The following is a 22,270-nucleotide window of genomic DNA, read 5'->3' as shown; positions in this document are numbered from 1 at the left end:
TTCCCTCTCTATCATGAAAAAAATTCTAAATGATTTTGGATGCAAATTATTCCTTGCCGTGTAAAGAAGTTGAGCTGTTTTGTGGTCCACAAAGTCAAAAAAAAAAAAAAAAAGAGTTTAGAGATTTGGATTTAAAAAATAAAGAGAAGAAAAAGTTATTTGTGTGTGCCTGAAAATCAGATCAATAAATACAAGTTTTATTTTTTTTTATTACTACTTCAACATTCACTATTATTAATTGTATTTATTTTATAAATGTGAATTAAATTATTTTATTTTGTTTATTTTATTATTAGTGTAATTTTATTTATTTATGTATTTATTTATTTATTTATTTCATTATTTATTAATGTTTTTATTTATAAAAATTCAGATCTTTGAATTTGAAATATAAAGAAATTATTTGTGTGCCTGAAAATCATACCAATAAATACATTTTTTTATTTTTTATTTTTGCCATTTATTGTTTTTATTTTAATCTATTTTTTATTAGTTTTATTTTATCTATTCATTTATTCTTTTTTTTCATCCATTTATGTCTAAATTTATTTATTTATTTATTTATTTATTTATTTATTTTTCTGATGTTATGCAGCATGGAACACTTAATGCACTTAACATGAAAACATACCGATTAAAATAACCAGAAGAAGAGTTTTATCTGATTAACTTGTGTTTTTTCCAACAGGTATTTGTTTTTGTTTTACTACTTTATTTACATCCTGTGTAAATATTTTGCCTTTCACCAACCCTTGGCAAGAAAAACAGTAAGTGAGCCACAAGAGGGCAGCAGTGCCCCCTTGAAATTTGTATGTGCCTGAAAATTATATCAGTAAATACAATTTTTATTTAATCGTTGTTGAAATTATTATCATTATTATCATTTTTATTTTTATTTTTATTATTATTATTATTATTATTATTATTATTATTATTATTATTATTATTATTATTATTATTATCTTCATTTTCATTCTTTTTTTTCTTTTTTCTTTTTTTAATTTGTCTGATGTTATGCAGCACGGAACACTTAATGCACTTTACATTAAAAACATCTCGATTAAAATAACCAGAAGAAGAGTTTTATCTGATTCACTTGTATTTTTCCAACAGGTATTTGTTTTTTTGTTTCACTACTTTATTTACATCCTGTGTGAATATTTTGCCATTTACAAGCCCTTGGCGCTAAAGCGAGTGAGCATAAGGAGCCACTAGGGGGCAGCAGCGCGCAGTTGATACCTGTAGCCTGTCTGAACCAAAGCACACAAAGAAGACGAGGAGGAAAAATAGGAAGATGAAGAAAGTACAGATGGAAGAAATCCGCGGATGGTGACACAGAGACGGTAGGCCAAATACCTTCAGATAAAAACAGAATATCTTTTTAATGTTTACAGAAAACACATTCACGGTGAGGAAGCGCGGGTTAACTGTACGTTAGATATGGCGCTTATTATATCGTTTGTTGTCATCGCTTCTCCTTCCTGTTGATGCTCGTATATTAGCTTACCTGACGTTTACCTCTGTGTCTAAAGGGCAGGAGGCAAAGGGCAACTGTAAACATCAAATATATCTCCAAACTGGTTTATGTTGAGCTAATTTTCTAACATTACAAGAGGTAAAAGTATTATCTTTGATGTTTCAGCAAGTTGATGTAGAAAGGCGGTGTTAGCAGGACAGCCAGGCATTAATGTCATATAATGTATTGTTTTTCCTTTTCTATGATTGATTTTAGAATCATTAAAAAATCTGTTTTGTTTTGTAATACCTTTATAAAAAGTGATTTAAATATAGTAGCTTTATCTCTTTAAAGCAGCCAGTCATTGATTACATCCTGGGTGTTGATAAGAGTTTGTTTTGGTCTCTTCCTCTTTCAGCAGCAGACTCAATGCTCCACCTGAGGACCTCTGCAGAACTAGACAACAACTGTGAGATCTCCCAGCTCAGAAAAGCAGTGTTAGAAAACAATGACAAACTCCTCAAGGAGATGCTGTGTCAAGAAATCTACAAGAAAGTCATTAACTGCAGAGGAGGCTGGGGGATCGCAGGCACGCCTCTGCACGCCGCCGTGTCCAAAGGCCACCTCAGCTGTCTGCAGGTGCTGCTGGCCCACGGAGCCTGGGTGGACAGCGTGGATGTGAAGGCTCAGACGCCGCTTTTCGCTGCTGTGCGTGGGAAATACCTGGACTGTGTCGTCGCTCTCCTCGGTGCTGGCGCCAACCCCAACGGGAACTCCTCCAATAACTGCTCGCCTGTCCTCACCGCAGCTCGGGAGGGGGATGTGACGATACTGAAGGAACTGCTCAAACATGGTGCTGAAGTGAACTCCCGCTCTAAAGTCTTACTCTGGACCTCCAGTGCTCGAGTGTCCAGTGGACCGCTGTACTTAGCCGCAGTTTATGGACACATGGAGTGTTTCAAACTCCTGCTTCTCTACGGCGCAGACCCAGACTACAACGGCACTGATGTGAAGCTTCTGAGTTCTTTCAAACAACCGAAAACCGTGCTGGAGATGTGCCTCAGACACGGCTGCGGAGTGGAGTACATACAGCTTCTGATTGACTTTGGGGCGAACGTCTACCTCCCTACGCTGATTATCGAGAAGTCCACGAAGCAGAACGAGGCTGTAGAGCTGCTTCTGCATGAAAGGGGTACAGAGTAGGGCTTCAGCTATCGAATATTTTAGTATTCCAGTATTCTACTGAAAATTCCATCGATTAATCGAGTAATCGGATAAAATACATTTTTGTTTAGTTAAAGAGCAGTTATTTTTCAAATGAAAATTTTTCTCTTTAAGAAATAGAATTTTCTGATACAGCATGTCAATAAGAGCACTTGCTTTGGTAGCTCCAAAATTTCTAAACACACTTTGACACATTTTTTGTGCCTTGTACATCTCATCAAATGTTGCAGACCCAAATGGCACCCGTTTCGTAGAATGACCCATTAGTCTCCAAACTCCAGAAAAGAAGCTAGATTTGTTGCTAGTTGATATTTTGTATAAGAGGTAGCTTTAGGGGTCTGAAAACTCTCTTAATATGGCCTCAGCTCTATTTGAAATACCACTCTTTCATCTTTTTTAAAATTAAACGATTCCTCGAGGCGGAAAAAATTACTCGAGTATTTTTTGTAATCGAGTACCTCGAATCATTCAAGGAATCGTTTCAGCTCTAGTACAGAGTCTAACCTCACAAGGGTCTGTCACCATGTGCTTTGATTCTTGTACAGTTTTTGGGGGTGCCACTTTGATTTTAACTGCCGTGTTCTTTAATATTTCAGATTTTAAGTTCACTTTTTGACACCAGACCACGTGAAAAATTTATATGATGATAATGATGATTTCTGCAGTTTATCTGTCAGGGATCTGACATCTTCACTTTTATCTAATCCATTTTATAAATAAAGTCCAAAATAAAGGACTTATATTTGTAAAAAAAAAAAAAAAAAAAAAGGAATCCTGATTTAAAATCATTGAACAAAAATTCCTGATACTACAATACATCATTTTTTTTCACCCCTAAACTTCACATTTTCTTTTAATACAACCAGAATTCATGAAATTAGATTTAATAAGTTACAGATTTAATAGATCGTTTGGGTATACATTCTGGTCTCCTTAAATTAAAAAAAAACATTAGGCATGAAAATGTTGACTCACATAGTTCTCTATCAAAACTAAACTAAGAGGTCAGTTAAAATCTTTGTTCAATGCTGTTCAAGTAAAAAATAAATAACTATCTTCTTGTCTCTCCAGGAAATCCTAAGGCCTTGACTTCACAGTGCCGACTCGCCGTCAGAAGATACCTCAAAAAGATCCGAAAGATCCACTGCATTGAGCAGCTGGACATGCCAACAAGTCTCATCAACTTCCTGCAACACAAGCCTGTTCCCATCACTGTGGTTTAACATATCGCTGCTTTGGTTTCAGCTTTTTGTTTCATGTCTAGATTCTGGGCTACATTTTCTTTTATATCTCCTGTACAACCTGTAAAGACTGAAATTAAAACATTGAATATGTGGAAGAGGATACATGTGCACGTTATGATTTTTTATTTATTTATTTATCTATTTATTTATTTATTTATTTTTATTGTCAATATTAATGTCAAACGATGTCATTGAAAGTATATATTTACAGAATTCAATATTATAACATTTCACAAGACAAAGGAAGAGCATACAGAACATATGCCAGAGGTAAATGGATCAAATAAGAAAGGAAAGTAATACAAAGTCTTTTTTTTTCAGTTAAAATAATGAAATAAATGTAAGCATTCAAGAGTCTTTAATGCTTTGGGGTTTAAAGAAGTCTGAATAGACTCAGAGTATTGTTGTAATTCTAAAGGAAACAGTTTAAAAATGGCTTTTTCAAAGTGGATTTGCATTTATGAAAGTGAAATTTGATGATAAGTAAATAAATAATGTGGAAATTCATTCTTTTTGGAACCACATACATTGTAGAAACCAAATAATACATTTGTGTACGTTATGATTTTTTACTCTCCATAGAGGGATTATCGGTCTACGTCATCATAAAGATGCGCACGCATCTCGACAACAGAGGCAACATTTGGCGCCATTCATTCTGACGAGTCAGCGTTTTTTAAACACTAAATTCAACCTGTTAGAAGCATCAAAATGTACGTTTTTTTCTGTGGACAGCTGTAAAAATCAATTCTACACAATAGAGACAACTTCTGTCGAGTTTCGACCGTTACAGCGTAACCGGTGTTTTGACGCTAATAGCGACCATGCTAACTGGTGACTTTCAGGCGACGGCAGCTGTGAGTGATTAACGGCCGAGAGTCACCACTTACCGGGGTCACACTTTACACTGAAACACCAGCGACGTCCGTGAGTGTGTAATTAAATGTGTTTTCGTTTTCCAACCTCAGTTAACCAGGTTTGACTGCAAACAAGCAATAATAACTGCTGATACTCAAAATACAGATTTGACTTTGATTATTTAATGAAAAAGTTGGTTTGGGACAGTAAATAATGAGTGAACCTATAAATTATGATTAACAGAAACGGCTATAATCTAAGGGGTGAACATAATTTCATTTTTCCTATAATTCACTCAACTCTTAAAAGTTTGTGCATTTCTGTTTGTGGAGTCAAACTCTGGAACAGACTGGATGTCACTTTAGAAATGTGCAGTAACAAGCAAATATTTAAACTACACTATAAAAAAAAGTACTATTAAACTCATAGCTACACGTAATTTAATGATAACATGGCCTTGGAACAAAACTGATAACTATTAACATATGTAAGTCATTATAGTAAGTAACTTAAAATGTAGTTTTGAACAGATATACTATGGGGAATTTTATAGTATTATGAGATGGATGTTTGAGAATATTGTTGACATTTAAAATGGGTTGATTACATAAAAACTGTATAAACAATATGTGGATTTCTATTATATAGACATATAATGTATATAATGAGTTCTCGGAAGTGCTAACTTATATTGAGGATGTTTTGTTTGTTGTCGTGGTGATTATTATGTAGAAGGGGGTTTATTACCCATGAATTCATATTGTTTCCATGAATAATGACAGTGGGTTCTGAGTTATAATTTAGTATTGTATCTGATTTGTTTTGAAGAGGCAGGACTAGATAAGCTTTTATTCTTTTTTCTGTTCCTTCTCAAACTGGTTGCTGTGCATGTGTTTGCACTCACATGCTTAATTTGTTAATGTACTGTAGCAGTACAGTTTGGTTTACATATTACTTTTTGGATTTGGTTGTTGTTTATTTCTTTATATCCTTTTCTTTTCTGTTTTTCAAGTTTGAGATAAATAAATAAAATAAAATACATCGGTTGACAAACCATTATACTCCGCACTGCTTCTGCATCGAAGCTGCTCGCGCATCCGCCGTTGTTGATAAACAAATCATCCCTCTACAGACTCTTTACGTCTTATGAGACTTTAGGTGAGGATGCAGAGCTAGCTAATAAATAAAGTCACAACACATGAGAAATTAAGCTGATTTAATTAAATAAACGTGTAAACCTTTTATAGGGAATGCGTACATTAATGAACCCAGAGCTTTTTGGAGCTGGATGTTATTTGAAGATGTACATTCATGATCAGCAGAGTCAGCCCCTGCTTCAAGTTATTTCTGCATTTCAAAACTAAATTATAACAGCTTTTATGTTAAGTTGGACACATCAGGAGCTTAAGGATTTCTTCTTCACCAACATTTCCCCATACAGTACCATCTTGCAATTATAAAAATACAGTAAGAAACAGAGCAGAGTCTCATCTTTCATTGGCTGTTAGGGAATGATCAGCTGTAAAAGGTAAAACAGAAACTGAAACAAACTCAATATAAAATATATTTCCAACAGCTGCTCTTTAGATATGAAATTATTTTAAAATTAAATAAATTTAAGTCAAGAAACCCTCATAATTTGTTGAACAGCATAGTCCCCCGTTCACGCCATCATCACTGATCTTCAAGTGACAAAAACAGTCGACAGAACTTCATTTAACAGCACTTCTCATTGGTCCCCTTTAAAACCTAAAGTCAGCAGCACAACGATCAGATGGATGGCTGTGGAGGATCTGTGGACGCGATGCCTGATGTCACGGTGTCATCAGCCAAGTCCTACGTCCAGTGACATCATCACGACAAAGCCCAGGATGGAGGTGAGGGACGCCAGCTTGCCGTTCCCACTGAGGAGAGGAAACTCAAACTCAACAGACTGTTTGGTAGATTTTGAAGTTTTAACAAAAATTTCATCCACTTTTTGTGGGTTGACGTGAATTCTTTGACTTCTCACCTGACTTGAGCTTCAGGTATGATGTCGTCCACGACCACGTACACCATCGCCCCGGCTGCAAACGCCAACGCGTACGGCAGAAGCGGCTCCGCCATGGTGACAGCAGCAGCGCCCAGCAGCCCAGCTACGGGCTCCACCATCCCGCTGAGCTGCCCGTACCTGAGAGGATGTGGAGAGGTCACAGTGCTTCTGGAGTTTTAATCGTACTTTATTCACACTTTTGTTTGTTTTTTTGTAAATTACCAGAAAGCTGTCCACGTGGAAACGCCCGAGCCTCGCAGTGGAAGGCTTACAGCCAGTCCTTCTGGGAAATTCTGGATTCCTATCCCGATGGCTAGATTTCTGAAGAGAAAAGATCAAACCTTTAAAGGCAAACTAAAGGCACAGCTTTATGTCTTCATCAGCAGTAACACTGTTTGACCACTAGGTGTCAGCAGCTCATCATAAAGCATAAAGAAACGCCTCATTCTCTGCAGCTTTTTACTTTCAGAGTCACAGATTAAAAGCTAACTTTCTAAACTTATCACAGAAATCTCATATATTGGTTAAAGTTAAGTGTCTTAATCTCACCGGGCACTTTCAAAAGTAGCTGATGTTGTTTTTCCAATGGCTCCAAATCCCACTCCAACAGCTAAACCCTCTGAGGAAACAAAACAGAGCAACAGGAGCTGAAACTTCACCTAAATTCAACCTCATCAGTGATATAACGTCCTGTTTCTGTACTCAGGCCTGTGGTTCCTCTGTGGTTGCTCTGACCTGGGATGTTGTGGATGGTGATGGCGAGTATAAGGAGGAGAATTCTCCTCCAGCTGCTTCCTGTCCGCTCAGGTTGGTCTGGCTGTTTACTCTCTGTTTCCCGTCCACCTGAGCTTCCCGACAGAGGTGCTCTTCTCCTCTGGTACACGTCACCGTTCTCTATTTTATCTGCAGGAGAGAAGAAAGGAATGAGGACGGTTAAAATATTAAAGCAGGGGTAGAAAAATATGGACAAGGATAGTGAGAGTTAAATCAGCCTGAAGTCAAGAAAAGCAAGAAAAGAGTTGAGATTGTTTGTGTTATATACAAAGATATCAGGACATTGCTCTTTCCATATTATTTAGTGATGTTCAATTTCACTTTATTTTAGACTGATACCAGTACAAGTACTCCCTCTTGAGTACAGAAACGAGACTGTGACTAATAATTTCAAACAAAGACAGCACAGTCACTCTGGCATTAAGTTTAAAATAAAACACAAACAGCTCTCTCTAAGTTTATGATTTGTTTTTAATGAATTAGCAAAAGTGCAAAATAAAACTAACAGCTGTCAGTGGGGATGGGTACCTCTCACATTTTAAACAATAAGGTACAGATGCCCGGTCCCTGGCAATCGGTATCAGTACTCAACAGTACAAATTTTCAGTACTTTTTTGTGTTTATGTGGTAAATAAATCAATTTGTATAATAATAAAATGGGGTTTTTTTTATTTAACATATTTATACTTCAGTTTGTGCAGTCCTTGCAATGTTGCGTTCATGTCCAGCATGGAAAATCTCCTACTCTTCCACTCCCTCACACTCACAAAGATGCATTTAGGTACCTAAACATGGTACCTTTTGATTTTTCTTGAATTAGTTCTTGTCACTTTTACAGAATTCAGTTGGTACCTCTATAAGTACCTAGGGTAATGATGTCTGCAGAGTTTATCTGTCAGTTTTTAAGATTTATTCAGGGGTTCTGACATCTCAACTTTTTGCCCACCCAACTTAGAAACAAAGACTAAAATGAAGGACTTCTATTTGAAAAAACATTTTATTTTATTTTATTTTTTTTTTACCAAAAATCATGATTTAAAATCATTGAGCAAAATATCCCAACACTACAATCCATCAATTTTTTCTCCCACCCCTAAACTTCACTTTCTTGTATTGCCCACCCAACATTCATGAAGTTAATAGAAATTACAGGGGGCCATGTATGAAATTTTTTATAAAAAAAGGATTTAATAGGCTTTTGCACTTCAGTTCCAGGTACTTTTGACAGAATTCAGTTGGTACTGAGTTTTAGTATTTTTTAAAACAAACTGAATTGCAAAATAAAACTCATCTATGTTGTCTGAACAGGACCTGACGCACATTCGTTGTGGTGTCGAATCACAGCAACGTAGCGCCAACTACTGGTGAGGAGAAGTATCAGCCTTAAATATCGGCTGCTGGCATCGGCAGCCTTCATGAGTACCGATACCTTGAAAAAAGGACGGTATCAGCCCGATAATGATACGGAATGAGATTCTTTTATAGGTACCGACCTGTCAAAAGTACATGGTACCTATTCATGTAAAATCAAAAGGAACCATGTTTAGGTACCTAAATGCATCCTTGTGACTGTGAGGGAGTAGAAGAGTAGGAGATTTTCCATACTGACAACACTGCAGACAAAATTACCACAAAAACCTCAAAAAAGTACCAAAAATTGGTACCGTTGATTACTGGTGCCAATTGATAGGTACCTGGTATCTGTACCGCATCATTTCAAATGTGAAGGTACCCATCCCTATGCCCTTCTCTTTTCTTAATTAGATAATACTATTATAATTTCATCCTTTAAATGATGATTTGTCAATATTTCATCATTATCTTTTCCTTCAAAAGGAAAATTTAAGCACTAACCCTACAGATAACTAAGCTAAACATGTACATTCGCAAGTAGCACAAAAAAAACTGTTCTCCAAAATTACCGTAAACCCTGAAATACAAGTGCACTACTTTTTCTTTCCAACATGACCTCCAGCGGCTTCAATAAAAGCAGAAAACGTGCCGTTTCCATGGAGCTGTTACCTCCTGAATCTAAATACCTGCTCCACAAACACCACGGGGAAACAATGAGTGGTATCTTCTACCAGCAGGGGGCACCGTGTGACAGGCAGGATGTCAACAAATGCACAAACACTCCTCACAGTGTGGGGTTAATGACACAAACGAGGGAAATGAATGATATGGGAAAAACTAACACTCCTAACGACCCCCAGCGACTGAGGCTGCCGCAGTGTGAGGGAGGAAGTGATTGCTGCTATTATTAGTCTCCGGTCCTCCACATGGCTCAGGTCGTGATGTTTTTCAAATCATAATGACGAGAAATGACAACAGCTTTGTCGAAGAAATAGACGGTCGTAAAATTCTGAGAAGAGGTTTTGAAATAAAGTAAAACTGAGGCGAATAAAAGGGTTGGTGAGTGGTGGTGGGAAGAGACGGGGGACAAAGAAAGGAGAGCTACCAGAAGAAAAATGAGAAACAGACTTCTCACTGTATAATAAACAGCCCAATGACAGAACAAATACACAGACGACAACAAATCGTTTCACTGTCTCAGATATCACTTCGTTATTGTGAGCACAAAGCGGAGGATCTGCGGGGAACAGCAGCTGGTCAAAGTTTGGTCTCTGCTGCTCCTGAAGGGCCATTTGTTCATTTCGAGGTCGAGCATTGTGCAAAACTCAAAGCTTTTTCTCCTCTTTGTCTCATTTTCTCGATCTGGGTGTCCAAAGTAAACATGATGGAGGCCTATAAACCTGTATCCCTGATCTTTCACTCGCTCATGGTACTGATCCGTCCTGTGTTTCAGGGCACACTCAGACATCATGCATCAGTTTCTCCACAGTGAGAGGAGCAGCAGCAGCTAAAAATGCAGTTTTCCCCTAAAGATTGAGAAAATGAATCCTCTCATTAACAGCACTCCTCCCTTGGGTCGGTTAAGACAAGACTCTTATGCAAGAACAATTGCAAATCCAATTATTCTACTCAGACCACAGGGATTACACGCTACATGAGGTGTTTACAATTATTCCCTGGTAATTTGGTTTTGCTCCCTTCAAATAGAGTCCGGCTATTTTCAGTGACAGAAACTATTGGAGCTATATAAGTCAGAAAAAGAGTATTATTACACAGAGTAAAACAACAAGAAACTAGCCTCAGGTTACAGATTTAAATGTCTTAAAAACTTTCATGGATGCAAACATAATTATAACTCATAAGCTGGTGTTGTTACTGCACATTAACAACAAGACTTAGAGGTCTTGCAAAATTTGCAAAAAAAAAAAGAAAGAGAAAAGTTTCAATTTTGTGGTTAAATGAACATTTTTGCATAAAAAAAGTAACTTCATTTCAAACTAAGACTTTGAGAATAAGGAAAATTAAAGAAGCAACTTCAAAACCAAAAGGATAACCAAATTTACCAGCTGCAAACCAACTTCAGGAAAAGGATGCACAAGAGCTTGAATGCAACAATGTTTTTGGATGTCATCCAATTCAAATCCGATGTTTGTTTATTTATTTATAAAAAAAACATCTTATTTTATTTAAACATGAATAAATTTTATAATTCATTTATTCATTATTTTAATAATACATTTCTATATCGATTTTTTCTAAGTAACAATAATGATAAATATTTTTTCACTATTTTTTGTAAGCTTATCACTTATCTGTTTTTTATTTAACTATTTATTTGTTTATTATTTAAAAAAATGAATTGGTATTTTATTTATATATGCGTTTAATAAACATTTATAATTTTATTATTTTATTAATTTATTTATATATATCCACTTTAATAGTAACAACAATAATATACCAAATATTTTTCCCAATTTTTTGTAAGCTCATTACTATTTTTTTTAATTTACTTACTTTTTAATTCAATTAATTATTTAAAAAAAATAAAATATTAGTTATTTATCCATGTATTTATTTTCATTATTAATGATATTATTATTTTTATTATTAATTTCTATATTCAATTTATTTCTTGTTATTAGTAACAATCATGATACCAAAAAATTTTTTTTTAAATTGTTTGTTAGCTTATCACTAATCGATTTATATTTTATTAATGTATTTATTATTGAATGCCATTTTTATTTCATTATGTGTGTATATGTAGGTTGCATGGTTGTGTAAATGTGTGTTTCTTACCATGAATATTGTTATTGCTCTTATGATTCCTTTCATTGTTTCCTTTTTTAATTCACTTTTCTCATTGCTCATCCTTTTGTTTATTCATTTATTTTTTATCCACTTATTTTTTTTTCTGTATTGGTTGCTCCTCAATTTCATTACAGTTTGTTATCCTCATTGTGATTTACTTTATTATTTTTGTTAACAATATGGTTTGCCAGAGCCAGGATGCTCATTTTTATTGTAACAAATGGAAAAACTTTTGTTGTTTAAGTGCAAAAATTAAAATAAAAAACAATGTTTCTGTCTCAACTAAGACTCTGCAGGATTTCAAAGGAGGAAAGAAAGATGAAGGCAGAGAGCAAACCATCCACATTCATATACCACATATCTACAGGTCCAACATCTGAGATCCTGGCTTTCTTTATCTTTTAGTGATGGCTTAAAAAACATCGACCTCTGCTTCTCTGAAAGGCCCGAGTAGTTTTGATTTGAGGAAATATTAGAAACAGAGAAAGCAAAACCAGCCCGCGTTATTAATCAAGTTTCTTCAGATTGAAATCAAACACCAAACATTAACCAGTGTGTATCAACCACAGAGGATTACTGACAGAGAAATGACCCGTGGGTGCAGCTCCACCTTCATCACACCGCTGTGCTTTCTTATCGATCCCTCCGAAGAGAAATGTTAGCGTTAGCGTGTCACTTCTGATGCTTTTCACTTTCACAGCGGTGTGGAAGAAAGAAGCTACCACCCAGCAGGAAATCAAACACACACACACACACACACACTGCTCCCCTGATACTCAATGACCCTGTCTTGCCCCGTATCACCTCAGTCATCTGTCACCTCCAATGTCGGCTCAGTAGCTCACACTTCTCCCCACCCTGCCTCTGAGACGGCTGAGCCTTTGACTGACAGAAGCTGATTGAAATCTGTCCTCAAACAATCTTGCAAGTATGGAGAATCTGATTACCACTGATTATAACTCATTTAGTGTGATTAAAGTGTTAGATGATTGAATAAAGTGCACCCAGCCAGAGAAAACACACCGTGTTAGCGCCCTCTCCTCCAGATTAAACCAGCATTCAGAGTTAGAAGAGCAGATAACGAGCAACAGATCAAGAGATGAATAAAGAGAGGCCGTCATGGAAGCATGAGGTAAAACGTGAGTGTGCTGGTTCCTGAAAGATGACCGTCTCATTAGATGAGGGTCAGTTGTATCTGTCTGCATGTTTCTGATGTGGTATATGACGAGGGGGGCTTGCCTGAGGGAGACCGAGCTCTACCTATCCTGATCGACATCTCGTCAGAGTCCCAGTGCTCGATCGGCTCCTCTGATTTCTCCTTGGCCACTTTGGATTCATGAGGCAGAGCCAAGGCAGCGTGTGGGTCGGCTGTTATACCCTGTGAGCGATGAGAAAGCACAGAGACAGAAAGGGTTAAATTTGATTTGTAAGCAGAAAAACACTTTCATGTGCAGGATAATGACATTTCTTACTTCATTAAAGGCTTAAAAAACCCCAAAATAACGGATATATTATCACAATGTGAATTATTTAACAGACATCATCTAGGTGTGATCCTTTTCCTCCTTTTTGACCAAAGAGGGTAACTCACATTAATTATGACACCTGTAAAAAAAATAATTTGAAAAGAAAGGGGTCACAAGCCACCACAGGAAAACCCTAGAACATAGAGACATACTGTGGGATTATATTTAGTTTGTTTTCAATCACAAAAAGCAGGGATAAAATCAGTTCACCCCCGGAGCTACATCAGCTAGTCCGCTGCAGCTATCTTAGCTTAGCAGTTAGCTAACAGTTCCCTAAGAAAACTCTGATTCTCAGCTTGATGTTTAACCAAAGAACTTAAAACATAAAGAAATGTACACTACTCTTCCACAAGATATTCCCATTTAACACATTTAACATGGTTAAAATCTCCTTATTTACCAAAAACGATTTAAACAAAGTAGCGCTAGCTTGATGCTACCGTATATGGGGAACTGCATTGATACGCTAGCGGTTAGCATATAACTTCGGTTTTACAGGAGAATTTCAACTTTCATCACAGAAATATGTCACAGTTAGGTCTTCGTAAATTAAACCAAGAACTCCAAATGTCTCCTGAAAACTCCAAATGTCAAAATACTCACAGGTAAATGGAAGAAAAGGTACTGCAGGCTAACGGCTAACTCCATAAGAATGGCAAGGTTCCAAACTTAATACAATGCTCCTTAACAAAACAGAACATCAACGTCACGTAACGTGCAGTTTTGACTCATTTTTATTTATTTACGTTCAGAGATATCCTACGGAAGCTTGTCGCATTCACTTGAAGAATAAAAAACAACTCAGGTTTTTCAGAGTAATTTATTCTTCGGTTTGTTTTTTGTTATAATTAATTTTGTTTTTATGATTAATATTTTTTTATTGGTTTGTTTTATGTTATTATTATTATATTGGTTTGTTTTTTGTTATTATTATTATATTTTTTTGTTTTTTGTTATAATTATTATATTGGTTTGTTTTTTGTTATAATTATTATATTGGTTTGTTTTATGTTATAATTATTTCTGTTTTAGTGAATAATTTTTTTGTGGTAACTAATTTTGTTTTTCTGATTAATATTTTTTATTGGTTTGTTTTTTGCTATAATTATTTCTGTTTTTATGGGTAATTTTTTTTCCTGTTTTCAGATTACTTTTTTCCTGTTTTTCTGAGTAATTTTTTTCCTAAGGTATCGAGACACTTAGAAATCCCGTGAGAACCTCTAACCTGCAGACGACTCCCGTGGACGTGTGGTGGCTCCTGTGTCCCGCACGGATCAGAGATCCTGTTCGGCACTTTCTACCGGTCCGTACCGGGTCAATAAAGGTAAGGTATTAGCCACACATAGGGTATGATACCTTTGTTATGTTTTTGACTTTATCCTTAGATTTTATATAAGCCTATTGTTCAATGTAATACTTAAGGAATAGACGAAGATGTGGCATTAAAAAATGCATTGCTTCAACATTGGAAAGCCGGTAGAAAGTTTAGGATAAGGCATATATGTGCCGAAGTAGCTCGATACTTCAGGAAAAAATTACTCTGAAAAACAGGAAAAAAGGAATCTGATAACAGAAAAAAAATTACTCATAAAAACAGAAAAAATTATAACAAAAAACAAACCAATAAAAAAATATTAATCAGAAAAACAAAATTAATTACCACAAAAAACAAACCGAAGAATAAATTACTCTGAAAAACCTGATTTTTTTTTTTTCTTCAAGTGAATGCAATACACTTCTGTAATATCCAGTTCCAGTGACTAACTTCATACTTATTTCTTTATAAACGCAATAAAATGTTGTTGACACAGAAAACCTGTAAAGCTACTTTTAGGTCAGAGAAAATTCACAGGAGGATTAATAAGGGAATACATACCCATTCCTAAATTGTACTTTTATGAATAATCCCATTAACTTTATCGATAAGATAATCCTATCTTTGAATTTCTTTAAGTTCCTATTATAAAAGGATCATGTTATTATCAGTGGTTTTGAGGAGCAGAGTTTAACACCACTGAATGATTAATATGAGCTCATTATCATGATGTTTTCCAGACATATGGAGGCTTTATCCCCACAGACAGAGATCCATAAACACAGGAGAAGCTGCCTCTAAATCCACAGTCTGATGCATCACACATGCCCGAGCATAACGGCTTAAATCACACGTATAAACAACATTTTCCTGTTTATACAGTTTATGAAAACTTACGAGACCCTGAGAGGAAAAACACACTTCAAATCTTAGTTTTGGAAAGGAGCCATATTTTTTTTAACAGCCTCCCTGAATGATGGAGACATGAAGCTGTGTGCGTTCACATGTATGGAGATGCTCATGTGGCCGACATCCTGCCGACGTCCAGCTCCTAATTGATGAGCGATTAGACCGGAGGTGAGTGTCAGGTGTCCTGGTTACATTAACAACATACAGCACCCCCCCCTGCTGGGCCTACATCAGTGTCTGGGTAATACAGTGTAGATCCTGTTGACACCAAAGAGGGGACGGTGTTAATGGGGATGATAAAGATAAAGATAATGATGATGATGATGATGATGTCAAACGGACATCCTGTTAAGCTCTCTTTGTTTCCTCTCCCATCTCGTGATGCTGAAGTCTCTTCCTCCTTCGAAGACAACCAACAGCTGGAACATAATGCGACATTTTCCACCTGATATTTTCTTTCTGACCTTGAATTTTGAATCCCTACATTATTTGTTTTTTCTCAAGCTGTATTCGAGCCACACAATGTTCTGCAAGTGACGTTATCTCAGAAACTGAAAAAACTAAGATTGTATCAAGGGTCAGAGAGATGCAGTGACAATGTCAACGTGCACAAACACACACACAAGAGCACACACACACACACACGGTGGTCCCTCAGCGTTGGTTTGCTCAGGGCCACTGAGTTTGGAAGGTGACATTTCAAACAGTCATGGTTATTAAAAAGTAAGCCAGACAGCAGCCAGGACAGTAGGAAAAACACCCACACACGTACACACTCACACACACACACACACACACACACAAGCGCACCTCTTGTCATGTGATATTCAGCATCCAGCATGAGTTCTGTGTCCATGCAGTGAATAATGAGGTGGACAACCACAGTGAGCTGCTTTAAACATGTGGCTCCACTGGACTATGGGGACCTGGGAAGCCAGTTTCTACCGACACGAGGAACCACTCCTGTGCTTTAGGAAACTATCTACATCCCTGATCACCTGCGAAGGTTGCTTTTCTTGTGAAGTTGAAGAACAAAATAATCTGAGATGAAAAAATACCCAAAAACTACACAAATCAGTGTGTTCTGTAGGTGGACAGCTGACAGCGGCTGAACAGAATGGAAGTATTTCAAAAAGGCTTTCACCAACATCTTTTTGCAATTTATGCAAAGCTCATCTTATAAGTAGGGATTGGCCCAAAACTGGCCAGATTGTTTACTGGCCAAGACGATAACCACCTGGGCCAACAACCCGCAGGGTCAATAGCCGGCCAGGTTTACTGATAACCCGCTGATAACCAGCCAAGTCGATGACTAGGCTGACAACTGGCCGGGCAGGCAACTGGTCAAGAGGGCCAAAAACTGGCCAAGACGATAACTGGGCAATAATTAGCCAGGCTGATAACCGGGCATGCGACTGGCCAAGAGGGTCAATAACAGGCCGATAACTGGGCTGACAACCGGCTGGGCCGATAACTGGCTTGGCCAACAACCAGGCGATAATTAGCCAGGCCGATAACCGGGCATGCGACTGGCCAAGAGGGTCAATAACAGGCCGATAATTAGCCGGGCTAATAAGCGGGCAGGCTAGTGGCCACGACAGCCAATAACTGGACGATAACCTGGCTGACAACTGGCTGGGCCAACAACCAGCTAATTATTAGCCAGGCCAACAACTTGCAGCCAGGCAACTGGGCAAGAGGGGCAATAACTGGCCGATAACCGGGCTGACAGTTGGTCGGGCCAATAAATGGCCTGGCCAACAACCGGCCGATAATTAGCCACGCCAATAAGCGGGCAGGCTAGTGGCCAAGATAGCCAATAACTGGCCGATAACCTGGCTGACAACTGGCCGGGCCAACAACCAGCCAATTATTAGCCAGGCCGACAACCGGCGGGCAGGCAACTGGGAAGATAGCCAATAACTGGCCAATAACCGGCTGGGCCAATAACCAGCAGGGCCAACAACCGGTCGATAACAAGCCAGGCCGACAACTTTCCGGGCAGGCAACTGGGCAAGAAGGCCAAAAACTGGCCTATAACCGAGCTGACAACCGGCTGGGCCAACAACTGGCCAATAACTAGCCAGGCTGATAACATGGCCGACAACTGGCTGGGCAGGCAACTGGCCAAGAGGGCTGATTTCTGTCCGATAACTGGGCTTACAACCGGCTGGGCCGATAACTGACCGGGCCAACAACAGGCGAATAACTAGGGCAATAACCGGCCAGCCGGGCAGATAACTGGCTTGGCTGATAACAGGCCAGGCCAATAACTGGTCAGGCCAAAAACCTGCCGGAAATCTCATACTACTATGTACTTCAACTTTACAACAAAACCCTCTGTGGTTTTTACCAGTTGTGATTTCTTAGCTGGCTTTCCAGGTTTCCAAGCTCCTGTAGAGCCACATGTTTAAAGCTGCTAACTGTGGCTGTTTACCTAATTATTCACCATTTGGATTATCGGCTGGGCCAATGTTTGGCATTTTGAGGCACATCGTCATCAGCCTTTTTACTTAATCTGATTGCTGATAAAAGTTCTAACATAAAACTAACTTAAAGGCATTCGAATAAATTTAAATGTTGGAGTTTATATTATTCAAAATGTCGACGCCAGTATTTTCATTGCACTGTAAATGAATATCGGCTCCAGAGTTGGACTATCGGCCTCCTTGACTACTAATTATCGTATCTGTATTGGCCCTGAAAAAACCTTATTGGTCTGTCTCTATTCACAAGGGATGAAGATAGAGCAGCAAAATAAAAATGGAAGTCTGAGGAAGCGGTTCATACTTTCAGCTGCATTAAAAAGGAAGAAGATTTTTTACTGTGATGGCTGGAAGTGTGAGAAATAAAATTAGTTGTTCTTGATTAAACACGCCTGCTGCTGGGAAAACTCGTAATCAGTTACAGTTCAGCATCGAGTCACTGTGAGTATACGCCTCACAGTCCTGAGCTACACGCTGAAAACTCCCACAGAGCACACACACCAGTGACTCAGCCATCAGAGATAAACTTAGACAGAGGAAGACTCCACTGAAGAAGGTGTGTTTGCACTTTTTTACAGAACAGATTGTGTTTTCAGATGGTTTACATTTCTTCCATCTTTTCTTTCATCCATTAAAAAAATCATCTGTTATCAGTGATTTGGAGGATGTCACTCTGCTCTGCAGCGTCTGACTCAGGCTCTGCAGCTGACAGAGAGGTCCCTCGGTGCGAACCACCTGTTGATGCATCACCTCATGTTGAATATGAAGCGTCTCATGTTGCTGATTCAAGAGCTGCTAACAAGCCTGATGTTCAAATTTTGCCTCAACGTGTGTGTTCTCACACACTTTTATAACAGGCTGTAAGCCATCTGTAATCTTTATCACATTAAAAATCTGTTTTTTTATACACCTCTCCTTTTCTCCTGTTACTCTCTGTCTGTCTTCCCCTGCTCATTTTCTTCGTTTCCCTCCCTCAGTGTTTCTCTCACACGCGCAGCAGGAGAAAGAAGCCGCTGTCGAATGACGTGAGCACACTGAGAGGAGGCTCTAACGTGCAGTAAAGGGTTATTAATAATGTAAAGGCCAATGTTGTCTTCTGCTGACGTTTCCTCTCACACAGATAGCAACAGGACGCGTCTCACACAGCGAAGCTCCTTTCTGGCACATTCTGCACATGGTTGAGCTGTGATGCTCAATCATATAAAAGCTCAATATCTTCGAATGTAAGGAATGTAAGGAGGTGACGACTCAGAAAATGTGTATTTAAAGTCTCTAAGTGGAGAAATGACAAATGTTTATATGTTAAAGGTAGAATCTGCAGGATTTTCCTTCAAAAATAAAATGTAAACATTTACAGGAATAATCCTGCGTCGTCTCCTATGGGCTTCTATGCATGTGTGTCAGTGTCAGTGTCAGCCTCAACCCCTTCCTCTGCCTTGATGTTGATGTTCTGGTTGTGTCGGGACATTTCTAGGCGGTGAGTAAGCTTGGTTACATCAGCCAATCACAGCGCGCCCAGTGCCGAAGCGGAAGAAGCTAATCAAAGCGGCACGAGATAGCTTTCTGCTAATCAGGTATGCGTCAAATACCTGTGGTTTGCTTGTACTAACATGTTAAGTCAGGTGCATGGCTCTCGAGTCTCTCCCACGTAGAAACGCGATGCTACAGGTGGTTGCTAGGCTAGTGAGTGTCGCATAAAATTCCTGCAGAAGCATCCACACACCCGTGCAAACACACTCCCCACATCTTACCAGCAGCGGCATGGCCAAGTCAGCAAAGTAGACAAACGCTGCACCGAGTACGAATCCTCCAGCCACTGGCACGAAGGCAAATGAGCCGTACTTCCCAGAATCCTCGGCCATGTCGATTGCTGGTGCGAGCAATGACCAATAGGAAGCGGCCAGCATCACCTGAGGGAATAGCGAATAAAGAGGAAGATGGTACCAGCTTTTAACGTTGTACAAAAAGATGTTTGCATTGCTTCATTGAACGTCACGAACTGCATGTTTGTCTTGTGTGTAAAGGAGGTTGAGTTCAAAGTGCTGTCTGCATAAGTGTCAGACTTTGTCCATCACTGGATGAAAACGCTCACAAACCCCATGTCGTTAACTCACCCCAGCTGCAAAGCCTAAACTTCCATCCAAGACTTTTTTCTGGAAACAAAAACCAAAAGAGGAAATGTGAAGTTTTACTGTTTGATATGACAGAGAAACAAAATGCAACAACACCAAGAAGCAACTTCAGTGATGCTTTTTTTTTAAGTTGGTTGCCTGGTGTGGTCGTTTGAGTTTTGTGTGTCTTTAACTTCAGTGTTTACATGTTACCTGATGACTGGAGAAGACAAACACAAGGGCAGCTCCTGCAGCAGTCAGACCCCAGGTAAACAGAGTCCCCAGCAGGGCCTGTGTCATTGGACTGTAGCCCTCGAGCATGGTGCCAAACCTGGATCAACAGCACACAAACTCCATGAATTAAAACTGAGACCTGTAACAGTGGTACGATGGTAACTGAAGCTACAAGCTAACGTGTAAAATCTATCAAACTGTACATTTGAAAACAAAAGATTGCAGATGGAAGAACCAGGGGATAAAAAAGGAAATAAGAGATGTTAAGACAGCAAAGATAGGGTAAAGATTTGTAAGATATTCTCTGGATTAAAATCTTCCAGCATCTTCCGAGACGATATCGCTGATTCATCTCACCTGTAAAATTTAACCTCTGCTTACTTTTGATGTCAAAAGGTAAAAAAGGGACAAACAGCAGAAAACAAATTAACCCTTGTCCAGTTTAAAGCAGAGTCTGTTTGCCTCCATGTTGGGAACAGTCAAACCCTGTTTGCATAAGATTTTAACATCCTGGGTGTGATGTTTATGTTGAGCTTAAACCAACGAAGGCTGTCTCCTTATTTCTCTGACAATCTCTATCAACCTGTTTGATGCTGACTTAAAATTATTTCACCTTAAGATTTGACCACATTCATTTATTTTCTACAAAGTAAGTCCATGTTATTCAGCTGGATTGTGCATGCATTGCAAATGAAAGTTTCCTGAACTCTGCTCACATTAGGTTTAGCACATTTGCACATAAATGGGACATAGTAAGCACCACTATGGAGCAATTAAAGCTCATTTCATAACACACTGAGCAAAGTTCCCATTTAAAGATGTCAGGGTTTGGAGCTCAAGCTGCTTCACAGTTTGCTTGTTCAGTTTATTTTCTGCCAAAGTCAGCAACAAAACTGCTCCATAGGGAAAATGTTGTCTCAGTTTGACTTAGAAACAAAGATAAAGACATACTACAGTCACAGACAGGACTTACCTATGAAATGAGTCCGGCTAACTCAGGCTGTTCGTCCTTTCGTGGATTATTTTCCAGAAAATAACGGAGGAAACTTCCTTTATATGTTTATCTAAACAACGCGTTTCTTTCTTATGAAGCTTCATTGACTGTAAAATAGTGTGATCAGTCTTTTTCTGTCACTTTTAGTTTCATGCCTCTCCTCTGAGATACCGCTTCAGTTTACTTCCTGTTTCCCGGTACACGTGTCTGTGACGAAATAAGCCCCGCCCCCTCCGGAGAAACACATTCAGCTAGTCCCACTGACATTTACTTTTCATTTAATTTTATTTTACTGTATTTTTTATGTTCATATGGGATTAAGCTGAGGTATTCGGAGATATGCTTTACACTCCTCATTTTTTAAGGGGCACAGCATGCTCAGAGCACAAACCATCATCTTTACACACTCAAACATTGTGGACCATGGTCATGCACAGTCATGAAAAATATTTTTTTGGACCCCTTTTGTTTAGTTTCTTAATCATTCTAATGCCTGGTAAAACGAAAGGTTCATTTGTTTTGAAAAATAAAATGACAATAAAATCATAAAAAAAATAAAATAAAAACAATAAAAAATTAATAATAATAATAGTAAAAATAAAATAGAAAAAAAATAAAATAAAAACAATAAAAAATTAATAATAATAATAGTAAAAAATAAAATAGAAAAAAAATCAAAACATAAAATATATAAAATACAAAACTAAATAATATAATACAATACTAAATATGAATAAAAATAAAATATAAATCTAAATAACATAATACAGTAAATGAATATGAATAAAATATAAAATCAAAATCAAAATAATATAATAATATAAGTTAAAATAATATAATATAATAAATTAATATGAATATAAATATAAATATAAAATATAAATGTAAATAAAAAAATAATTAAGGTATAAATAATACAATATAACAAATGAATATGAAT

General features: G+C 37.8%; 2 protein-coding genes across 4 annotated transcripts; one reads left to right on the top strand and one right to left on the bottom strand.

Annotated features, from left to right (window-relative positions):
- The first annotated feature begins 1,219 nt into the window (after nt 1-1,219).
- Nucleotides 1,220-4,023, top strand: LOC141785205 (ankyrin repeat and SOCS box protein 12-like). 2 transcript variants are annotated; one of them, XM_074663378.1, is made up of 3 exons: nt 1,220-1,343; nt 1,875-2,648; nt 3,752-4,023. In XM_074663378.1, the coding sequence occupies exons 2-3, from the start codon at nt 1,886-1,888 to the stop codon at nt 3,901-3,903; spliced, it is 915 nt and encodes a 304-aa protein (XP_074519479.1). In that variant the 5' UTR covers nt 1,220-1,343; nt 1,875-1,885; the 3' UTR covers nt 3,904-4,023. The 2 variants fall into 2 exon arrangements, with proteins under 2 accessions (XP_074519479.1, XP_074519480.1); XM_074663379.1 differs by having other exon boundaries at nt 1,235-1,343; nt 1,878-2,648.
- Nucleotides 4,024-5,983: 1,960 nt separating this feature from the next.
- On the bottom strand, nt 5,984-21,547 carry slc39a11 (solute carrier family 39, member 11). Of its 2 annotated transcripts, none has more exons than XM_074662581.1 (10): nt 21,310-21,547; nt 20,316-20,433; nt 20,106-20,144; nt 19,743-19,901; nt 12,995-13,133; nt 7,550-7,717; nt 7,364-7,433; nt 7,037-7,135; nt 6,794-6,952; nt 5,984-6,686 (listed from the first exon to the last, which is right to left on the bottom strand). In XM_074662581.1, exons 2-10 carry the CDS (start codon nt 20,421-20,423, stop codon nt 6,608-6,610), a joined length of 1,020 nt encoding a protein of 339 aa, XP_074518682.1. In that variant the 5' UTR covers nt 20,424-20,433; nt 21,310-21,547; the 3' UTR covers nt 5,984-6,607. The 2 variants fall into 2 exon arrangements, with proteins under 2 accessions (XP_074518682.1, XP_074518683.1); XM_074662582.1 differs by having other exon boundaries at nt 13,016-13,133.
- Nucleotides 21,548-22,270: the final 723 nt, after the last annotated feature.

The sequence above is a fragment of the Halichoeres trimaculatus genome, unplaced genomic scaffold (assembly GCF_033239565.1).
Source record: "Halichoeres trimaculatus isolate MK-OKI-2021-1 unplaced genomic scaffold, fHalTri1.1 fHalTri1_scaffold_23, whole genome shotgun sequence".
Taxonomy (NCBI): Eukaryota; Metazoa; Chordata; class Actinopteri; order Labriformes; family Labridae; genus Halichoeres; species Halichoeres trimaculatus.
This window is presented reverse-complemented; position numbering and strand designations above follow the sequence as displayed.